The sequence below is a fragment of the Brassica napus genome, chromosome C4 (genome assembly GCF_020379485.1).
Source record: "Brassica napus cultivar Da-Ae chromosome C4, Da-Ae, whole genome shotgun sequence".
Taxonomy (NCBI): domain Eukaryota; kingdom Viridiplantae; phylum Streptophyta; class Magnoliopsida; order Brassicales; family Brassicaceae; genus Brassica; species Brassica napus.
The window spans coordinates 57,684,708-57,707,861 of record NC_063447.1 but is presented as its reverse complement, the minus strand read 5'-3'; the positions used below and the strand labels follow the sequence as shown (position 1 = coordinate 57,707,861).

Genomic DNA, 23,154 nt, shown 5'->3' with positions numbered 1-23,154 from the left:
ACTAGGTGATTTTCCCGTGCTCATGCACGGATATAAATGTTTTTGAAGTAAATATACTATAATAATTAATTACTATTTACTTTTAATTTTAAATTAATTTATAATTTGTATGCATCATTTATATTTATAATATTATATTACTTTAATAATACATATGATTTTATATATGTTATATTTAATCGGTTTTGTTGTTTTTACAGTCAATTTAGTTATAATTTGCGTAATTTGGAATGCATCTCTGAATTCAACTATAATATTTTTTATTCTAAATATATTAAAATTTTGATTAATTTCTTATTTGCATTTAGGTGGTTATTGTCTTAAATATATAAATATATTTTATGAATATTATGTATAACTTCAAATATTTTGTGCTTGGACTAAAAAAAATAAAATAAACTAAAGTGTATGATTCCATTTTACATAAATTAATATAATGATAATATTCTGAAGTCTCATGCATATATATATAAATTTTAGAAAAGAACTAAATTGTAACAGTTGTTTAATATTTTATTTTCATTTTAATATGTTTTGAGTTGTTCTATGATTTATATTTATAAAATAAATTACTATTCTTATAAAATTATATATTCTTATTTTAGTTAAATCTATAATTTTATATATAAGTTAGATTAGTCGAATCACTCATGTTGTGAGTATATTGATTTATTGTTATTCTTTCAAATTCAAATGATATATTTTTATTTTTATTATAATCAAGTCAAATCAAATCAATTTTATTTATCGTTTACACATGCATGTATTTTCATAATATTTATCAAATTATATATTGATGTTTTTAAAAATAAATTATAAAAGAAAGTGATGCTCAATAGGAAGTTACATACATAAGTAGGTGATACATTTCTAGAAGCTCATGAACACATATTAATATTTATAATAATTAAAATATTCTATAAATTCTAAATAACTTTATGCTTTTAATTTATTGAATGGAAACTAAAATTTAATTAAATTAATATTAAAAATGAGAATTCATATTTGCTTTGGTATTTTGATTATAGTTATATTAAGTTCCACAAACATAAAATTTAAAAGAAAATTTAATATTAAGAAAACAAATAACTTTAATAATGATAAATTATAATATATCTATTTTACAACTATTTGATTTTTTTTTGTTTTCAATATCTCTTAAAAATAACAGTACACAAAATTGTAATTTTATTTGAAAATAATATTATATAAGTAAAATATAATTTATCGATATTGTTTTTGATGTAATTGGAAGCTATTATAGTCAACAAAATATATGAAAAATATATAAATAATACTAATTATAAACTATTTTTAGTCAATTAAACATATATCAATTTATGTTTCTCAATTATTTTGTGTAATCTTCTAAGAAAATAGTTAGATATTTAAAAATACTTCTATTATTTTGAATTTTTTTTTGTATTGTTTAAAATTATGTTCTGAAAGAAATGTTATTTCTTTTTCTAATATCAAGATTATCTGTGTAAATTTTTTTAATAAAATCACATTATATACAAATTTATGTTTTTCATCTAAAAAAATATAGATATAAATAAAGTATTTTATTACTTCAAAACTATATTTTGTTTATTTAAAAATATTTTTTAAATGTAATATTACTATTTTGTGAACTTTCCTTTTTTCGAAATCATATTATATATACATATATTTTCGTTTTCAATTTTTTTTAACTTTATAAAAAAATTCCTTTTTTTATTATATGTATATGTTTTGGAAATTTTTTAAAAGGAAACTAAGTAAAAAAAATAATAGTGTTTAATATTTTTAATTCATTAAGGGTATCAGTGTAATCAACCATCGTGAGAGTTAATATGGGAGCGACACATAGGAAACTGACTTCTCAAATAATATTATAGAGATATTTAAGTTGTAGATCTTATTTCTTACGCATTAATATCCTACATGATCTTATATGTATTTTGTCTCTTTTTTTTTAATCATCACCATCTCTTCTTGTATTCAGGTATATGTTTCTTCCTGTATAGACCTCATCATTAATTTATTTTTTCTAGTGCTTTTAGTTTTTTGTCTTTATTAAGTTAACATCTCACACTAATTTATACTATGGTAGAGTTATTTGTTTATTATAGAGCTAATTATAAATCATATATAAACAATCTTCCACATACATTTGTCAAATTCCTCATCCAGAGCTCTTGCTTTGGCTTCTGGATGAAAGAGTTCCACGCATGGAAGATGGCAGCCGACTTCTGAAAGCGCTGCGCTTACGATCCTGGTTAGATACTCCTCCACAATGCTAATGGTAACCTTCATATGTGACTGACTATCAAGTTCGATCATCCATCTAGATGGTCTTCACCTACTATCAAGGTGGCACACTCGAGCATATGTAGAAGAAGCCTTGAGCTTTTGGAGCGTCTATAGTTACAGAATAGAGACCAAAAAGGATACTTTGATGTTTACAGTTTATTTTCATTTTGATCTTTTGCACATAAACAATCTCGCAAACCATAAGTCTTTTAAATTTAATCATAATCACTAGAGAGACATAGATTATTAGTAACACATAAAGCCAGAACCAACTTATAACTATCTAAATACATAGTCACAAGACTCTCTTACTAAATGCCCCCAAGAACCTGCCTTGCACGTTTTATCTTCTTCTTTTCTTCTTCGGCTTTCAACATACCACTCTGTATCGCACAGCTAAACACCAACAGTTCCGAATAACCCATACCGTCAACCTCTTTACCAATCATTCTCCTGTAACGAGCCCCAACAATGAAAAAGACAGTCACGGCACTAAAAAAAAAATTAAAAACGGAGGAATGAATGTAATCACATACTGGTTCAGAACCCTTAATCTCTCCTTCTCGATTTTCAAACATTCGATGGTTAACATCTGCAAGAAACAGACAAACCCAATGTGAAGCGACAGGACATGAGAGATGAGAATATGGGCATCGATATATCGATACTCACCAGTGTTTCATGATTATAGCTATGCTCCTTTTGGCTGTCTTGAGGGCTGTATCCACAAGAAGATCGATGATGATTTCATGTTCTTATAGAGAGAGAAAAAAATGATCATAGCGTTTTACCTGAGACGGAGTTCTCGAGCCTTGTTCCTCATAGCTGTTCTTCTCCTTGCCAGAAGCGATTGGTAGGCCAAATCCTCTTTCTCTTTTTCGTCAAGCCATTCCTTTCCCATAACATCGCAATCAACAATCTGAAATGGAGGAGGGGACGGGGTCAAAATAGACATATATTACAAAAATGGTTTAAACTTTGAACTTAAGATGAGATCTCTACCTCCCTGAGTAATAGTTCCTGCTGTGCCTGAAACAGAAGGAATGGTTACACTATTAAACAAAAGAATTTATAATCAGACCAAGATGGTTGGAGAAAAAAAAACCCGAACCTTATCTGTTTGTTCTTCCACAATGCGGAAGCCCTCCTTTAACATAGTTTCAAGTGAAGCCAGCTCGGTGTAGCTCAGACCGTCTAGACCCTCCCCATTCAGTTTCCTGGAATATTAATAATAATGGTTTCAATAAGTTCGAGAAAGAAGCAAAAAAATGCATAAGAAAAAAAAATAAAGATCGGAGTCCTACTCGTTGGAAATCTGTAACAACTTGATCTCCTCCTGCTGCAAGAACACACAAGTAAGATTCTTGTAAGAATAAAAAACAAAATTTGTGTGTTTTATTTTTATTATCAACGAGTGTCATACCAATTCTTGGATAACTTGTATATATTGGAGCCTTTGTTTTACAGATCTGCGTGTAGTTCTGTACAAGAACAAATAAGTCAGATTCAATATATAGCGTGAGAACCATTTCAACAACAACAACGAAACCAAAACCCTAAGCTAGTCAGATTCTAGGATCAAACCTAATCAACAAGAACGAAACCAAACCCTAAGCTGAGAGACATTTACCTGGGCATCTCTCTCTCTCCCTCGCCTCCCGTTTCCCAATTCACTTTCGAATAATAATAATGCTACCCATCAAACATCCTAATTTTCTTCAACTCGTCATGGGCCCGTAATACAGGCCCAACTAAATACAATTGTTTTCATAATAAGAATCTTAATAATACTTTCTATAAAAATTTCCTTGTTTTAAGAAAATAAATATATATTCTTTTTTTCTTGTATGTGTATGTACTTGGAGCTATTTCAAGTCACAAAATAGCAAAGATAAACTAAAAAGAGAATAGTGTGGCATTTATTTAAACTTCGAATTCGAATATGATTTTATATTACCAACCATTAACCAACGGTGAACGGTCTCATATAGTAGTGGTGCAATGAATCCATGCGTTGAAACGAGACTCGTCTCGTCTGCGAGTCAAACACAACGAGCAAGTACACGTGTTCAACAAACACTATCATACTTCCGCATCATTTTTTAAAAAACTTGTGAAGGATGCAGATACGCTTAATTGTTTCTTGCTTATCAAATAAGTTTTGTGTAATAAACCATTTTTGTCCTTTTTCCTAAAATTGTGTAATAAACTTTCGTTTAGCAAATAAGGTTTGTGTAATAAACTTTTCTTTTTTTGCTAAATTGTGTAATTAACTTTCGGTTAGCAACTAAGGTTTGTGTTTGACTTGCAGACAAGAAGTTTGTTTCGTTTTAACTCTTTTTCAAACTTACAAGTGAGCAGTCCTTTGGCTATATAAACCGCAAACCCGTTTGTTCTTCCCCAAACATTATCACTTTTTCTCTTAGTTTTCTCTTTCCACCATGAGTAACAGCTCTTTCAGTAATCAGAACCAAGCTTTGGGGAGGAAAGTGGAAAAAATGTCCACACAATTGGGTGCCGAGGTAGCCGTGATCACCTACCGTAGGGATGGGGAGTGTTACGAACATGCTAGTCCCAGGTTTGGTTTCAACGTCTGACTTTTTTAGATGTTCATTTCTGACTTTATGTTATTAAGCAAGGTTTTTGTTTTTGTTTTGTTTTTCCCAGTGTTTCTGCTGTTTTGGATCGGTTTTATGATCCTGCTCCGAAACCTATAATTGCAATTCATAAACAGCTCGCTTTGCTCAATGTTGACAAATTGACCCTAGCCGAGATTAATGATCTGGAAGCCCGACTGATGGGAGTTGCCACAGATATTCAAGCCCGGCTTGGCTGAGTCTTGTGACTCTGTACATACAAATATATAATTTTAATGTGGTTCTGGCTCTGTGTGTTAATAATCTATGTCTCTCTGACTCTGGTGATTATGATTTATAAACTTAAAAAGACTTATATGGTTTGCTAGCTACAAAATCCATGTTATGGTGCGAAGTTTTAAATTGAGTTGCAACTAATATATATGTTCAAAAAATCAAATTATATTAAAATAAAAACTGTAAACAAGCAAGTATACCAAAAGATCATTTCTCACCACTATATACTAACCCCATCTGCATCCTAAGAAATAAAATGTATACATGCGTTTAAACGTCTGCAACGAATGTCTTGGCAACCTACCAGAAAAATTAATTATGCATGAAAGAAAAGTGATCAATCTGCATGAGAAATAGGATTAGTGTAACAGAAAGTTTATCAGACAAACCTTATTTGCTAAGTAGCAAAAAGCCCATCTGCATCCTCTTTTGTGATGTAGAAGCTGACGTTTTAACAACTCGTTTTTTTTTGGAGGCAGAGTCCCTTGTTGAACAGAAGAATATAAAGAGCATCAAGACAAAACAAGAGTTATAACCATCAAAGGAAATCCACACCTCAAAAGGGGCTTTTTTGTCATACTCATTGTCAAAAGTGCATTTATCATTAAAAAACCCGTTAATGTGTGCAAACAAAAACAACCCAGTCGAAGTCGGTTATTGATAGATGTTCTTCCAACAAACACAACACAAAGAGCTAAAGCAGCCAAAAGTTTAATTGTAGCATTTCTGGTGGCAGCTGCACTAGATTGCAGCCCAACATCCTTAAATTTTTTTTATATAGTCCTATAAAAACAGACATAAATCTCTCATTGTCATGAATGGAAAAAAAAACCCTTAGATGATGCAGTTTAATTATCACGGAAACTGGGAGTTCAAAACTTCAAGTAAAAAAGTTCAAACCTTAAAAGTTTCAAAAAGTGAGACGCAAAAGTCATCCACTGCCGAAAAAACCACCCATAACAAGCTTTCACTAAGAACCTAGGAGTTCTTGTGCTCTAACCTATATAATCCATATACCCTGACAGGCAAATTGATTAAAATACAGCTGTATTTTACCAGCCATATATAGACCCAGAACTAGAAGAGTTACCCCAAGGGGCGGAGCTACGTTAACAACTAAGGGTGCACGTGCACCCGTTATATTTTAAATATCTAAGTTTTTACTATGGACACCAGTACCCTACGTCATGTTTTGCACCCGCTCAAAGAAAAGCCTGGCTTCGCCCCTGGTTACCCCTGTCAATTTGTTTTCCACACAAGTTAAGATTTCTAATGAAGCTGCAAAGAGTAATGCATTCAGTTAACGTCTACGTTAGTGATGAGCCCCTGGCTTAAGTTTCACAGCACTCATCATTAAATTCGAGATTTTTTCACACATGACAAAGTTCACAATAGGCATGTTGGGTATTAACTATGTTACTACCAGATTCCCAACCGCTAAGAATAACCATAATGCTGTCAGATTCCTTGTACTCTTTCCGTTAAAATGATTTCGCAATTTTTTTTTTCATTTCTTAGGTATTTTTTATATGAATTAAAAAAATATTTTCCTTACTCTATTAGTTAGTTATAAAATATTATTTGTTTTCCTCAAAAAAAAAAGAAGAATCGTTGAAACAAAATGAACAAATACCAACCCATACTTGTACTCAAAAAATTTAACCAGTGAGTGAGCTTTGTTTTCATAATAAGAATCTGAATAATATTTTCTATACTATTTTCTTGTTTGAAGAAAACAAAATATATTTTCTTGTTTGTACTTGGAGCTATTTCAAGTAACAAAATAGCAAAGAAAAACTAAAAAGAGAATAGTGTGACATTTATTTAAACTTTGATTATGATTTATTATCACCAACCATTAACCAACGGTCTCATATAGTAGTACTGGTGCAAATGCAATGAATCCCATGCGTTGAAACGAGATTCTTTCGTCTGTAAGTCAAACCCAACGAGCATATACACGTGTTCAACAAACACTATCATACTTTCACATCATTTAAAAAAAAAATATATATATATATACAGTAAAATATATTGCTTATTATATATAATATACAAATAACACGTTTAAGAAAGTGTACGATCATTAGACATGGAAGCATTGACCATTTAAGAAAGGAATGTATGCGAGGAAGAAATTCAATTTGTCGTACACTATTCTATTGAGAACTCCCAGCCTTACACGTTTCATCCACAATCTGAAATAAACTAAGATTTAACTTTATAACAATCATGGAATAAAACCAAGTAAGGGCATGATTATCAATACTCCCAACATTGGTGTTTAGAGCATCTCTATCAGTAAACTCTACGAAGAGTTCACACAGTTTTCGAAAAAAAAATATTAAAATAAACAAAAAAAGTAAATCTGTCTCCTACAGGGTCACTGCACTGAACCCGGGTCATCACTGTAGCGCGGGCTCCACGGCACGTGGCGGCCCGCGATTGGTCCGATTAATTAAATTTTTTTTTAAACAAAAATCAAACAGAAAAAAATAATAAAAAAATATTTTGTGAACTCCTTCCATGGGGTTCACTGATACAGATGCCCTTAGTGTTTTGGTGTGGGATCCACCACATTTTTTTAGGAACTTTGCCCAAATGTCCCTAATTAAGAAACGTCCCAAGGGTTGTCCTTAACTGTTTGCGGACCCCACTGACACGTGGCGGTCCGCAATTGGTTCATCATTTATTTTAAAAAATAAAAAATAAAAAAATTTGAGGACCAAAAAATGTCCCAGCCGATAATCATGCCCTAAAGATTGTTCTAAAATAGTAGCAAGTTGGATTAATAGTAATTTGTCTACATAACGAGATAAAACTGCTTTCTACCCTTTTCAAATAATATACGGAAACATTAGATTTAAAACGAAAGAAAGAACAAAGAAAATGTCTATAGAAAAGTCTATTCTTCAAAAAATACTTCAAAAAGACTTAAGTTACATATCTTGGGGTTTATCATTTATGCTAAAGGGATGTATGAGTTACCAGCCAAAAACCTCTTAAACCATTTTTTTTTTAAATACACGTAGTCAAGATGATGTTAACTGGTAAGCAAAGAGAGAGCATGTCATAGCCACCATTACATTTTATTGTCCTTGATTATGATTAGTTTTCAGTATTCCCGAAGAAGATTTATACAAATGTACATTATACCAAAACATGTTTTTTTTATTCGCAGCTTTGCATGTAGCTTTTGAAACTGTTGCAATTGTTATTTGAGATAATAACATGTTGCAAATAACACATATTCTTTTTGTTTTTTTTAACAGTTAAAGAAAAAATAGACATGCAATATACTTAAAATTGTTTATGCATTCAGGATTGTTTTAACTTGATTGAATTACAACAATATAAAAAAAATATTTTAGAACAACCTTTAGTTGGTTTTAAACTTTTAATCCATGATTGTTATAAAATTAAATCTTAGTTTATTTCAGATTGTGGATGAAACGTTTAAGGATGGGGGTTCTCAATATAATAGTGTACGACAAATTGAATTTCTTCCTCACATACATTCCTTTCTTAAATGGTCAAAGCTTCCATGTCTAATGATCGTACACTTTCTTAAATGGGTTATTTGTATATTTAAGCAATATATTTTACTTTATATATATATATATTTTTAAATGATGTGAAAGTATGATAGTGTTTGTTGAACATGTGTATTTGCTCGTTGGGTTTGACTTACAGACGAAAAGAATCTCGTTTCAACGCATGGATTCATTGCATTTGCACCAGTAGTACTATACGAGACCGTCGGTTAATGGTTGGTGATTGTAAATCATAATCAAAGTTTACATAAATGTCACAATATTCTCTTTTTAGTTTCTCTTTGCTATTTTGTGACTTGAAATAGCTCCAAGTACAAACAAGAAAATATATTTTGTTTTCATAAAAGAAGAAAATAGTATAGAAAATATTATACAGATTCTTATTATGAAAACAAAGCTCACCCACTGGTTAAATTTTTTGAGTACAATAGTATGGGTTGATATTTGTGCATCCAAACCCATAACGAAAGACTGTCAAATCATTTTAATGTAGCACTGATTATTAATTTTTAATATTTTTATTTATAATTACAGTCAAAATAACTACTTTTGTGGCTTTTGTGTGTACACATTGTTACCTTTTTTTTTTATGTTTGCGCGTGGACCCGCATTTCCTGAAGAATATGGGCCCCTCAAGCTCTATATATATTGTGCTGGCTTCTCAATTCTTCCTCCATCAGTTTTAAGTCATTTTTTAAACTTCTCTACAAGAGTCATGAATGAAGACTATGTGGAAAACTTGAGACACCGTACAAGTAAGTATCTAGCGGCAATGAAGGCTCTAGAAAAAAAGGCAGATAAAATTGCAGAACTATGCGATGCTCAGGTAGGCGTTATCTGTTATCCGACCGACAACCTTACCCCGCTATTTTACGGACGTCCAAGGTAATACTTTGGACTCAGTCTTTTATGTTTGTGTAGCTTTTAGGTTTTAGATTCTAAATCTCAGGAATATTTTTTTGGAGTTCTAACACTACTTTTTCCTCATGTTTAAGTCTAAGGAAGGTGGTGGAGAAATACCTGTCTGATGACCTTGGTGATAACCTTGCTTCTCTAAACCAATTGTTGGATACGATCGATTTGGACAACCTCTCTAAAAATGAATTGCGAGGCCTACGCGACAGTTTACGTAAATTACATGAAGAACTTGCTCAGGCTAAAGCAAAACTTGCTCAGAATCAAGACTAAAGATGAGTGGTGAGATTTGTTGTTGAATAATGGCATCTTATGTGATAGACTATAAGATTGAGTGGATGATGTTAAAAATAATGTAAGGTGAGTGGATGTTGTTAAAATAATGTAAGAAACTACATTGAACTAATAATATAACCTTACAGATTCCAAGATTATTCTATTGACATTCCTCAAAACGTTTACTCAAAATATGGGCAATTTCAAGATGTGGAATCCTTATAAATTTTCAACATTAGCCAAAACCAGACTACCGAATCCTCAATTACACATCAAGCTTCCCACAACTCTCTCATATAAGACTACAACACTAAGAACAACAGTGAGGTAGTCCAAAATCCGATCAAATCTATCTCCCAATTTCCAAAATTAGAAATCGAAACTGCAATTCAAATCCAATAAACCTAAACTCCGTCTCTAACGAGGACATCGGGCAGCTAAAAGTCTAACTGTAATCGCACAAGAAAGAACTCAAGAGTCAAACAATCTTAAAACGAAATCGAAATCTATTCACACTGTTTTGTAGATCAACACGAACCTGAGAATGGATCCGAAGTGTACGAAGTTGAGCTGTACTTCACCAAAAAAAAAAAAAAAAAAAATCTGAAATGTGAAATATTGGTTTCTTCTTATCGATGTATGGGAGATTCAGTAGAATTGGCATTTTCTTGTTTGAAAATGGTCCAAAATAAAGAATTTATCTAAGTTGATTGAGTCTACTCAATAATTAATTAACCAAAGATGATTGAGTCCCAGCTTCAGTAAGCCGTCACGGCGAAAAGGAGAGCTTGAAGAGTGGGATAATAAGAGGTGGTTACGAAGAAAATAATAGCGCCGCCGGAGATTTGACGGTAGCGATTGTTACCGAAATCAAAGGGCACCAAGCTTACCGGTGAAGCTAGAATTCAGACTGCAATGTTTCTTTTAGCCACGTGTAGCATTTTAAACTCTATGGGAATATAATGTTGACAAAAAAGAAACGTACGACCAAATGAGAGAGGCGAAGTGACGTTCACATATGCTGAACTATGACTTCCCGCACGTTTTCTTTCGCTAAAGAAAGGAAAACCCAATAAGCCATAATTATAAAAACCGGTTAACAGTAGCAACTAGCAACCGAGAAAAATTAGAATTGGTTTTCCTGTTTAATGACAAAATATAAAAGTGTTTAACTCACATTTTTTTATTTTAAATTTGAAAATATTTCCAAGCATATTTGAAACATGTTTTATGTGAAACCAAAATCCTGTTAAATGACAAATGATTTGACATCTCTCTTCTGTTTGAATTCTAATTTGTCTGACAAGTGGACTACTGAAATACTTGAATATGGTTGCAAACCTCACAGCAGAAAGAGATGATGAACTCAGAAAACCTGCTTTGAACACCATGGTTTTTTTTGAAAAGACGAAATTGTATTCTTTCACAGTGATTTTGTAGTGATTCTGCTCTTCTTCATTAGCTTTCAACCCACATAGGTTTGTTTGTGAAGCTCACTACTCACAAGCATGCGTTGCGGCAGAAAAAACTTGCGCATGCACTCAAAGAAGGGACTCTAGAAAGCCTTATAACAGAGCTCTTGCTTTGGCTTCTGGATGGAAGATGGTAGTCGACTTCTGATCTTTTGCTGAATATATTAGATTCGCATGCTAATGGTAATCTTCATACGTGACGATACTATCAATGTTCTCATTTTTACTATAAAATTCAGACATTCGAGCGTATGTAGAAGACGCCTTAATATTACAAAGCGAACTCGATGCCGTTTTTTGTTTCTTGTATAGTTGTGTGAGTTGTGAGAGATGACGGGTGGGGGAGACGAAAAGGATAACTATATATGAATCGGTTTACAGTTTATTTATTTGATCCTTGGCAGGTATAGCCGCCTAACATGGATTGTAGATTAGAATCTAGCAAACCATAAGTCTTTTAATTTTAAGACAGATATTATTAAACACACAAAGCCAGAACCAAACCAACATATAACAAGACTCTCTTACTAAATGCCCCCAAGAATCTGCCTTGCACGTTTTATCTTATTTTTCTCTTCTTCAGCTTTGAACATACCACTATGTATCGCACAGCTAAACACCAACAGTTCCAAGTATACCATACCGTCAAGCTCTTTACCAATCATTCTCCTGTAATGAAGAAGACAGACACATCAGAAGAAGGAAGAAAATTAAAAACGGAGGAATGAATGTAATCACATACTGGTTCAAAAGCCGTAATCTCTCCTTCTCGATCTTCAAACATTCGATGGTTAACATCTGCAAGAAACAGACAAACCCAATGTGAAGCGACAGGACATGAGAGGTGAGAGAATATGGGCATCGATATATCGATACTCACCAGTGTTTCATGATTATAGCTATGCTCCTTTTGGCTGTCTTGAGGGCTGTATCCACAAGAAGATCGATGATGATTTCATGTTCTTAAAGAGAGAAAAAAATGATCATAGCGTTTTACCTGAGACGGAGTTCTCGAGCCTTGTTCCTCATAGCTGTTCTTCTCCTTGCCAGAAGCGATTGGTAGGCCAAATCCTCTTTCTCTTTTTCGTCAAGCCATTCCTTTCCCATAACATCGCAATCAACAATCTGAAATGGAGGAGGGGACGGGGTCAAAATAGACATATATTACAAAAAGGGTTTAAACTTTGAACTTAAGATGAGATCTCTACCTCCCTGAGTAATTGTTCCTGCTGTGCCTGAAACAGAAGGAAGGGTTACACTATTAAACAAAAGAATTTATAATCAAACCAAGATGGTTGGAGAGGGGAGAGGAAAAAACCCCAACCTTATCTGTTTGTTCTTCCACAATGCGGAAGCCCTCCTTTAACATAGTTTCAAGTGAAGCCAGCTCGGTGTAGCTCAGACCGTCTAGACCCTCCCCATTCAGTTTCCTGGAATATTAATAATAATGGTTTCAATAAGTTCGAGAAAGAAGCAAAAAAATGCATAAGAAAAAAAAATAAAGATCGGAGTCCTACTCGTTGGAAATCTGTAACAACTTGATCTCCTCCTGCTGCAAGAACACACAAGTAAGATTCTTGTAAGAATAAAAAACAAAATTTGTGTGTTTTATTTTTATTATCAACGAGTGTCATACCAATTCTTGGATAACTTGTATATATTGGAGCCTTTGTTTTACAGATCTGCGAGTAGTTCTGTACAAGAACGAATAAGTCATTTCAGCAACAACAACCCAACCAAAACCCTAAGCTAGTCAGATTCTAGGATCAACTGAATCTATCTGAGAACCTAATCAACAAGAACGAAACCAAACCCTAAGCTAGAGAGAGATTACCTGGGCATCTTTCTCTCCCTCGCCTCCCGTTTCCCAATTCACTTTCGAATAATAATAATGCTACCCATTAAACATCCTAGTTTTCTTCAACTCGTAATGGGCTCATAATTCAGGCCCAACTAAATACAATTGTTTTCATAATAAGAATCTGAATTATACTTTCTATAAAATTTTCTTGTTTTAAGAAAATAAATATTTTTTTTTCTTGTATGTGTATATGTACTTGGATCTATTTCAAGTCACACAAAATAGCAGTGTTTTCAAACCCGACCCGGATCAACGGTTGAACCGGTAAACCCGGTGACCCAGAAAAAATTCGGATTGAGTTTTGTGAAAAACCCAATATTTAGAAACTCGGAAAACCCGCAAAAACCCACTAAAATCTGAAACCCGATATCTGGTTGAACCACCGGTTGAACCTATAAATAACTTTTACTATTTTTTTTTAGTTTTTAGATTATGTTTTATATTCTAAGTTTTCAGTTAAAAAGTTAGGTGCTAATAAAAAAAAAGTTTGGTTTTTTGTTTTTCAGTTTTATATTTGTGATTTTTAGATTTTGATGAAGATTTCACGGCAGTTTAGAAAACTGGAATTCCTTTAGCTATGCCACATGGAGAAAATGAAGTGAACGATGATAGAAAGAACCAATATTAGTTGATGTGATTTGGTGTTAGTTTATTTCTGTTATTGACAATTTATTACAATGATCTTTTACTTTTGGTTTATTTTGAATTTGAAGTTTAATTTATTATTTACATTATACATTTAAATATTTATAAATTTTATATCTTGATTTTTTTTTTAAATGTCATAACTCTTACTTTGTCATAAAAAAATTAAATAGTCTAAACTATTTTTTGATATTTTGTATGTCAAATGAAAATAAATATATAAAAACTAAAGTTAAGTATTTTCTAAATACTTTTTAAACATAAAATATATACATATCCAAACTATTATTTTATGTTTTAAAAAACATGTAGAAAATATTAAACTTTAGTTTTTATATATTTATTTTCATAACTAATATATTATTACATAGTAAAATTAATTTATTTATTAATCCGCGGTTCACCCGGTCGACCCAGTGAACCAGCAATCCGGTAAATAGTCCGGTTCACTGTCGGTTTAAAAACATTGCAAAATAGCAAAGATAAACTAAAAAGAGAATAGTTTGGCATTTATTTAAACTTCGAATATGATTTTATATCACCAACCATTAACCAACGGTGAACGGTCTCATATAGTACTGGTGCAATGAATCCATGCGTTCAAACGAGACTCGTCTCGTCTGCAAGTCAAACACAACGAGCAAGTACACGTGTTCAACAAACACTATCATACTTCCGCATCATTTTTTAAAAAACTAGTGCATTTATCATTAAGAAACCCTTTGATGTGTGCAAACAAAAACAACCTAGTTGAAGTTGGTTGTTGATAGATATTCTTCCAACAAACACAACACAAAGAGCTAAAGCACCCAAAAGTTTAATTGTAGCATTTCTGGTGGCAGCTGCACTAGATTGCAGCCCAACATCCTTATAAAAAATCTATCAAGTCCTTTAAAAACAGCCATAAATCTCTCACTGTCATGAATGGAAAAAAAAAACCCCTTAGATGCTGCAGTTTAATTAATCACGGAAACTGGGAGTTCAAAACTTTAAGTAAAAAAATTCAAACCTCAAAAGTTTCATAAAGTGAGACGCCAAAGTCATCCACTGCCGGGAAAACCACCCATAACAAGCTTTCACTAAGAACCTAGGAGTTCTTGTGCACAGTGCCGGCCCTTGACACAAGGGAGGAAGCATGTGCTTCCCGCCGCCATATTATTATCTAATTTATCGGTCACTTATTCTTGTAAGTGTGCCTCTGGTCTAGTGGTAATGCTGTCACAAAGCATTGCAAAGAGGCTGGGTTTAAACCCTCCTCATGGAATATTTTATTTTTCAACCTTTTATTTATTATTTGCTTGTCGTCTCAAAATGTGTAGGACCTGCTCTGCTTGTGCACTAACCTATATAATCCATATACCCTGACAGGCAAATTGATTAAAATACAGCTGTTTTTTACCAGCCATATATAGACCCAGAACATCTTATGATTTCAAATGAAGCTGCAAAGAGTAATGCATTTAGTTCACGTCTACGTTAGTAATGAGCCCATGGCTTAAGTTTCACAGCACTCATCATTAAATTCAAGATTTTTTTCTCACATGACAAAGTTCACAGTAGGCATGTTGGGTATTAACTATGTTACTACCAGATTCCCAACCGCTAAGAATAACCATAATGCTGTCAAATTCCTTGTACTCTTTGAGGTTTGCCACAACTAGAGGGAAAAAGTAGTTTCAGAAGGTGAGAAGAACCTCTTGTGATTCAGTATATGATTATAGAAGATACTTTCAAACTTATGTCCACCGACTGATGACACCATCAGATCTAGAAAATCGAACTTATAAATCTCACAAGCGCCTCAACTAGAGAAGGAAAGGAACAAAAATAATTGAAACCCCAAAGCAGATTGGGTGTAGTAAATTGTAAACATAATTTTTGGCGACACAAATTATGGAAGAAATTTAAAGAAACAAATCGCTATACCATCAGGACTAAGCGTTTCATTAACATTGGTCAGATAAAAAGAGGCTCCTGAAGATAAAGAAATTTATATCATTACATTGTATAATAACAAGAAGAGCAGAACACCCTTTTCAGTGACACTCAATCAAGATTGAAACTACACTGTGAAAGTGCAAGACCAATCTGTTATAGAAATTAATACATACAAGTACATTGTTTTTTTTTTTATTTTGCAAAGTAATACAAACAATGAAGGTTTATTTTTACATAGATAAAGTGGCTTACTAGTTTTTATTCCGAGTTGACTAACATGTCACACCCAGACAGAGACACTAGCCTAACACGTTCCTAGATCTACTCAACCCAAGAACCCATCCGATCCCATCATGACCTCTAGCCCTTATACTTTGTGTCTAGTCTTTTTCAACACCGAAACCTTTAAGCTTACGGCCTTCTTTTGAGGTGGTGCCTATCCCAAAGCACGTCTCTATCTACATATATGTAGACTTCTCCATTAACAAATGTAACTTTTACGTAACTAGAGAATAGCTGCAAGTAAATTTAGTAGGATACCTACAAGCAATTTTCTTAGGAGGAAGAGAGTGAACTAGACACATGATTCAAACATGTAATCCATGTGGTTATTGAGTTACCTACCATAAACCTTAACCATGCATTCAAAGAGCTCACTTACGTGTAGGATATCATAAACACAATATATATGAGAGTAAATAAAAAAGAAAAAGAGATAATGAAAAATACAGGAAAAAAGGAAAAAAAATTGGACATGTAGTTATCTCATAATTTAAATTATTTATAAACATTTTAAAAAGTAAATGATTTCATTGTTTCTCTCAATGATTTTAATTTCTCTTTGGTTCTCCAACACATTTTAATGTAAGAAAAATGTTCTATGACAATTTTTTTCACTGAGAGAAAGACTGTCTCTTTTGTATATCATACCAAGTTACTTATTTGTTATGTATGCTACTAAGGATGATATAATAGATTATTTTAGAAACACATTTCTGAAGATGAATTTCCTATATTAATGATGACAATTTTAAGATAATAGTGTTGTAGATCAAATATTTAAAATAGTTAAATACATGTATATATATGAAAAATATCGAATACTCATCTTACTCATCTAATAAACTATATTATTCCTAATATTTCAGCTACAAACAACAACAAAACTCATCTTTGTCGTCTAATAAAATATTGTATCTATATATCTATATATATAAAGTTGGCTTTTTCCTTTCTTATGACATATGGAAGGGGGGTTTGTTGACATGTGTCCTCATGTTTTTTTTTTATTTAAATTATTCTTCTTTTAAATTATTGCAATTTTCTCCATAAATTTTTAATTGTGTATTATCTAATCCTTCTCACACTTATTGATCTCTAAAATTCAAGAAATAAATAAAATAATATAAATATATTTTAAATATTTAATTTATTCACACCTAAAAATAGCAAGACTTTTCATCATTTTATTATTTTTACTAATTTTTATTATTTCATTTACAAATTATATTTATTTCGATATTAGTATCATAAGATAATCAAATTAAGAATAAGAAACTAGACAACCAACACATAAACTAAGAAAGCGGGCCAAAGGAAAAATAATAATCGAAAGGTCAAAGCCACCAAAAAGAAGGAAAATATATGCCTAAAACACCGGAATCACAACCCGTAGCTAAAAAGTAAGAAACACCTCACAGACTAAACAAGAACATACAAGACGACATCCAACTGAAAAACCACAAAGCTCTGGATAGAAGGGACCAAAGCTCCAAGAGACTAACTCCGCACACCTATACCAAGGAAAACATGGAAAGAAAAGAAACAACTTGAGAGAGGGAGAATGGAAGACAACCACCAAAAAATCAGAGACTAAACTTGAGACCAAAAATAACCTTCCAAGCCCACATAGCATACACGGACGAAAACATTATCCAAATCTCGAGTGGCAAACATGGTGAAAGGGAGAGCCACCAGAGATGCGATGAAAGCTGCAAAGAGATGCAAGAATAAAGAGGGAAAGGGAGACAGAGCGAAATCAGAAAACTATGGAGCCGTCCTCACGCTATGAAAGAGAGCATAGAAGTCAGAACACCAAAAACTAGATCTTGAAAACCAAAACGAGCAGAGACTATTGACGGTAAGCCAACGACGAGGAATATAAAATCAAAGACGAATAAACTATGACCCAACCAAGGAGATGCACTTTCTAACATCAGCTGAAATCTAAGGAAGAAGAGGAGCAATCAATATTGACTGGAACAGCCTACAATGCCGTGGGAAGCAACCGAACAACTGAAAACTCATAAACCCGATCTGCAACAAATACCATATAATCTCATAGGTGAAGAAGACAAGAAAAACAAGAGAAAAATGTGAGTCTTTTTCCGGTGATGGTGAGAAGCACCGCACACCAGAAATGTAACGAAATACATAGAAAGTGAGGGCTCAAGCTTAAAATATGGGGAGAGGGCAAAAAATATCTTAAAAATTATAATTTTCAAAAATATGAAAAAATATAATATTATTTTGACGATGAAACCGTTAATCTTAGAATTAAAAAATGCGTAGATGCAAAGTTATTGAAATTTAATATTAGTTTACGTTAGAGGCTCATTTGACTACTAACAAGTATACACACAACAACACATTATTCAAAAAAAAAAAACAGACAAAATATATTAACTTATCACCTATTACATAACAAACTAAAAACATCAAATAATGATCTTAACAAATAAAAACGATAACATAATTACATTATCCAAAAAAAATCATGCACTCTTAGCAATAATAAAACAATATTCCGCGCCAACACCCCCTAGTTGTTAATAATTCAGCTATAAACTTCAGCCACTCATCTTTATCATCTAAATTTGATTCTAAGCAAGTTTTTTATTAAATTTAAGCAAACATGTACGAAGACCTCTCAATTCACTATGAGATAAATCATCCAAATTGATCGTCTCAAACTCTTGATTACAATAATCAATGTTCTGACCAAGATTTTGAAAGCATGATTACAGATAATGACAACCTCGGCACCGCAAAATTGTGAATCTTGAATCGAGAGAAAATCAGAAGTTGTGAATTGTGAATCAGGTGATGTGATGTATAAAAGAAAATGAATTTTATAAGTTAATCATCCAACACTAAAGTTTATTTTGTTTTTTTGGCACTTAACATTTTACCAAAAATGGATAACAACTTGGTGAAAAGATTAATGAACAGTAGTAACAATATTAGTAACTAAACTAAGGTTTATGCTTTTTGCCCCCATGAAGGTAATTCAACAGGCCTAAGCTTAGATTTAGGTGTGTCCCAGTCTTTTATTGGACCCTGTGAAATTTATAAAAATACCCATGTAATTTTTAAAAATTGGCCCTAATAGTTTAAGCAAAGAGTCCTAAACTCCCACTAAAATTTGCTAAAAAAAAAAAAAATTTTGGACCCTGTGCAGGTTGGGTTTTGCTACCTTTATAAACAGTCTAAATGTTTAACGATTTACAACACGAAATGATTTTTTTTGGGTCTAGAAAAACAAATCAAACATCAAAATGGGGTGGTTGGGGCTTGGGGGGGGGGGGGGGGGTGGGCGGGGGGCAGGCTTGTATTTGGTGTCAAAAGTTCACCTAAGTACTTTGGGAACCAACATAAAAAAAATTTGGTTAAAAGATAATAATTTTTATAAGTTATGCAAATAAACAAGATAATAAAAAAATAAAATTTTGGTTGTTTCAAAACTATATTATTTGTTTTTCATTGTAATTAAAGTTATCTCTAATTTTAATAACATTCAATTTGCATCTTAAAAACATAATCACTTTAAATGATACATATTTCTTATGCACCAGATAATCTAATTATAAAAATATAAAAACTGAATTCATAAAATTTAATCAATACATAAACCATGAAAGCAATTTTTTTTTAAATTTTACAGAAAACATATTTTAAAGTATATGAATCTAAAAATGAAAATTTATGTTAATAAATAACTCTAATAATCAATAGAATATTATAATATTAACACCTTAATTTAATTTATAAAATCTAATTGTATACAGCGAGTCTCCAAAAATGAAGTCTCATTACGAAGCTAAGTCCGGCTCCGCCTAAGGTATCAATATGGCTATACATTTGTATTGCCTTCTCATACAATTACCGTGTTTCAATCACAACTAGGGCTTGGTTGCGGGTCTAAACCCGCCCCGCTGACCTGCTAACCGCGGGTTACACATTTTTTTTTGTCAAAAAATCCTACCCGCACAACTCGCGGACAAATAAATTTGTATCCTTATCCACCACTTAATTTACGGTAACCCGCCGGACCCACGGGTTATATTTTTATTTTTAAAAATATTTATTTAATTTAATTTTTTGTAAAATATAACATAAATAATATATTTATAATTAAAATTTTAAATATTTTAAAATATTTTAATTATTATTTTTTAAATTCTCATATTTTCTTTTAAAAATATACATTTTTACAAAAAAATATATTTTTTAAAAAAAAATTTAAAAACAAAACATTGTGGGTTGGTGGGTACCCGCGTTTCAAAATCCACCAACCCACACCCGTCCCGCATAAAATGCTCATAACCCGTACCCGCAAATCGATTTTTCCAACTTGTTCGACCCGCACCGGTCCCGCGGCAGGTCAAACGAGCCGGGTCCCACAGGTAAAGACTCATATTCCCAGGCCTAATCACAACCCACATTGTCATGTGAGTCTGTGTTTAGCTGTGTCAAGGGGTCCGTTGTGATTAACAAGCAAAGTTTCAAGAAGTCTAAGACCATTTTCTTCCATTGCTAAATTTCACAAAATGAGGTTCCAGACAATAAAATATAATATTTACTACAATGACTTTTGGTGATGTTTTCAATATGAAGAACAAGAAGCATAACAAATCCAAGTCACTAGGAGGTGTATTAGCCACTTTTGAGATTTATTACGTTACAAACACTCAAGGAGTAATACAAGTGTTGTATACAGTGTATATTAATATATAACAGTTTTCTCAAACATCCCAAACAAAAAAGAGTGTTCTCAATATGGTATCAACTAAAAAAACTTTTGAAACATATTGAGGCTCCGATTGGTAAGACTTTTGCTTTAGGTTGTGGCTTTAGAATTTTGGCTGTAGAGATTTTGACTTTAAAAGTTGTGCCTGTTACTTTGAATATTTTTAAAAGCTTAATTGGCATCATAAACTTTAAAATCTGGGACTTATATAAAAAAAATATTAGTATTATGTCCAAAAGCTGGTAAAAGTATGTAACATATAAATTATGAAAATAAATATATGAGATGGATATTAAAATGAAAAAAAAACTCTGTATACGTATTTTTTTATTGGTTAATAACAAAAACTAATAAAACTATCTAGATTTATTTTGAATTTTATTGGATTTTATTTTAATTTTGTTAAATGTTTTACTATGTTCAATTGTTTAACTTGTTAAAAAATAAAACCTTAAACATAAAGAATAGAAAAAGGATTCTCAAAGCCAACAAAAGTCTCGTTTAGAGGCTTTAGAATAAACAAACATGTCAAAGAATAAAATTGAAACAGTCTACAGTTGAAAGCTTTAGAAGGCTTTGAGAAAAACACGGAAAGCCAAAGTCCCAGTGGCTTATAATTAACTTTAAGGACTGTGAGATATGTAAAAGTCCCAACAGCCTTCAAGCCAATCGGTGCCTGAGACTTTTTCGATCTATCTATGACTTAGGAGGAAGCAGGAAGCAGGAACAAATTTTCCCACAAATCCAAAACCAACAACGAAGAAGGCCGTTGACTGCAATAGAAGGTACACATAGAGATAGAGTGTGTTCTTCCCATAAATTATGTCGTAGCACCCACAGAACAACAAGTACACTCCAAGCAATAGCTCCAGCAAGTGCACCCTGCAACAAATAATAACATCAGGTTTAAGCCCAAACTCGATTAAGTCTCAAACCAAATCCAACATAAAACCTCTACTCCTACCTATCTCTGAATCTAACATGATGTTCATTAGCTACTTGCCCAATCAGCTTGGTCTTGAGGGCATCACCTAATTTCTCTGTCATAACCCATTCTTGTACTCTTCCTGTTTCAAACAAGCCCATTACCAGAGCCTTTGTTCTAAGCATGGACATTGCATTCTCAAACAGAACCCAAAACACCAACAGGTAGACTGATCTTGGTTTACCGATTGCGATAAAGAGAGTGATCAAAGCAGGGAGATAAAATGCAGCCCATTTCGGAACTGTGATCTCTGGGAACAGAACAATTGCTGGCAAGATAACACAGTAGAAGCAGAAAGTAAGGATGTGAGCCACGACTTTGCGCATAAAGAAGAAGCTGTACAACATATACAACTTCTTCCACAGAGAAACATTCTCGCTTTTTATTGTTGGTCCAGCCATTTTCCTGAATAGATTGGCAGGGCAACAAGTCCATCTATGCTGCTGGCTACGGAGGGCGTTGAAGGAACAAGGTAACTCACTTTTTACCTACAGATATCACACTCAAAAGATCAAACAAACCACATAAAAACCAAGAAAAGAGGAATATTTTATAACCTTGAGATCATCTATATATAGTAGTTTCCAGCCTCTGAGTGTGGCTCTTACAGCTATGTCCATGTCTTCAACAGTTGTCTGGTCATTCCATCCTCCAGACTCATTCAACGCTGAAATTCTCCACACACCAGCCGTTCCTGCAACAGTTATAGACTATTAGGAGCAGGGTGGTCCTGGGCATAGCGAAATGAAACATTGGCATAGAGCCTCTAATTTTTTGAAAAGGTCCCCAAATATGTAAATTGTTTTTTTATTAAAAAAGCCTTGCTAAATTGTTTATGCCCCCATAATCTCAGTATATCCCTGAAGGCACTAAGTTTACAATACCATTGAATCCAAAGAAGGCAAATGTTGAGGATCCAACTTGTTGCTCTACTGTGAAGTGGTAGCTTAGAGACATCTCCTGCAGTCTTGTCATCATGCACTGATCTCCATTCACTGTGATGATGCCATGAGATATGTTAGCACAATCATATCATGTACCAGCTACAGATTTGTGATAGAAAAAAATGAGGGAATGTTACCAAACTCCCAACGGCCTTGAACAAGTGCTCGCTTGGGATTGTATATTAAGAAAGGAACGGTACGGTGGAGGAAGTCAGGATCAGGCTGGAAATCAGCATCAAAGATAGCAATGTAGTCACACTGCTTCACATAGCTATGCTTCATTCCTTCTCTCGGCGCGCCAGCTTTGTATCCGTTCATGTTATCTCTTATCTCAAAGGTTATGGTGACACCTTCTGTTGACCATCTC

At 32.8% G+C, this 23,154-nt stretch overlaps 3 protein-coding genes and 1 long non-coding RNA gene across 5 annotated transcripts; 1 reads left to right on the top strand and 3 right to left on the bottom strand.

The window, feature by feature from the left end:
- Window positions 1-2,484: 2,484 nt before the first annotated feature.
- Window positions 2,485-4,015, bottom strand: BNAC04G44600D. Its single transcript, XM_013805072.3, has 9 exons — window positions 3,926-4,015; window positions 3,719-3,776; window positions 3,600-3,634; window positions 3,407-3,512; window positions 3,298-3,324; window positions 3,087-3,214; window positions 2,968-3,013; window positions 2,832-2,887; window positions 2,485-2,748 (listed from the first exon to the last, which is right to left on the bottom strand). Exons 1-9 carry the CDS (start codon window positions 3,931-3,933, stop codon window positions 2,607-2,609), a joined length of 606 nt encoding a protein of 201 aa, XP_013660526.1. The 5' UTR covers window positions 3,934-4,015; the 3' UTR covers window positions 2,485-2,606.
- A 2,673-nt stretch (window positions 4,016-6,688) lies between these two features.
- LOC106365627 lies at window positions 6,689-10,068 on the top strand. Its single transcript, XR_007322642.1, has 2 exons — window positions 6,689-9,607; window positions 9,718-10,068. It is a non-coding gene; the product is annotated as an uncharacterized LOC106365627 (long non-coding RNA).
- Window positions 10,069-11,723: 1,655 nt separating this feature from the next.
- On the bottom strand, window positions 11,724-13,284 carry BNAC04G44570D. 2 transcript variants are annotated; one of them, XM_013805074.3, is made up of 9 exons: window positions 13,220-13,284; window positions 13,022-13,079; window positions 12,903-12,937; window positions 12,710-12,815; window positions 12,594-12,620; window positions 12,383-12,510; window positions 12,266-12,311; window positions 12,128-12,183; window positions 11,724-12,054 (listed from the first exon to the last, which is right to left on the bottom strand). In XM_013805074.3, exons 1-9 carry the CDS (start codon window positions 13,225-13,227, stop codon window positions 11,913-11,915), a joined length of 606 nt encoding a protein of 201 aa, XP_013660528.1. In that variant the 5' UTR covers window positions 13,228-13,284; the 3' UTR covers window positions 11,724-11,912. The 2 variants fall into 2 exon arrangements, with proteins under 2 accessions (XP_013660528.1, XP_013660529.1); XM_013805075.3 differs by having other exon boundaries at window positions 12,903-12,934; window positions 13,220-13,271.
- Window positions 13,285-20,362: 7,078 nt separating this feature from the next.
- LOC106362525 (glucomannan 4-beta-mannosyltransferase 7-like) lies at window positions 20,363-23,105 on the bottom strand. Its single transcript, XM_048756067.1, has 4 exons — window positions 22,925-23,105; window positions 22,728-22,838; window positions 22,452-22,537; window positions 20,363-22,331 (listed from the first exon to the last, which is right to left on the bottom strand). The coding sequence occupies exons 1-4, from the start codon at window positions 23,103-23,105 to the stop codon at window positions 21,819-21,821; spliced, it is 891 nt and encodes a 296-aa protein (XP_048612024.1). The 3' UTR covers window positions 20,363-21,818.
- Between the last annotated feature and the right edge of the window lie 49 nt (window positions 23,106-23,154).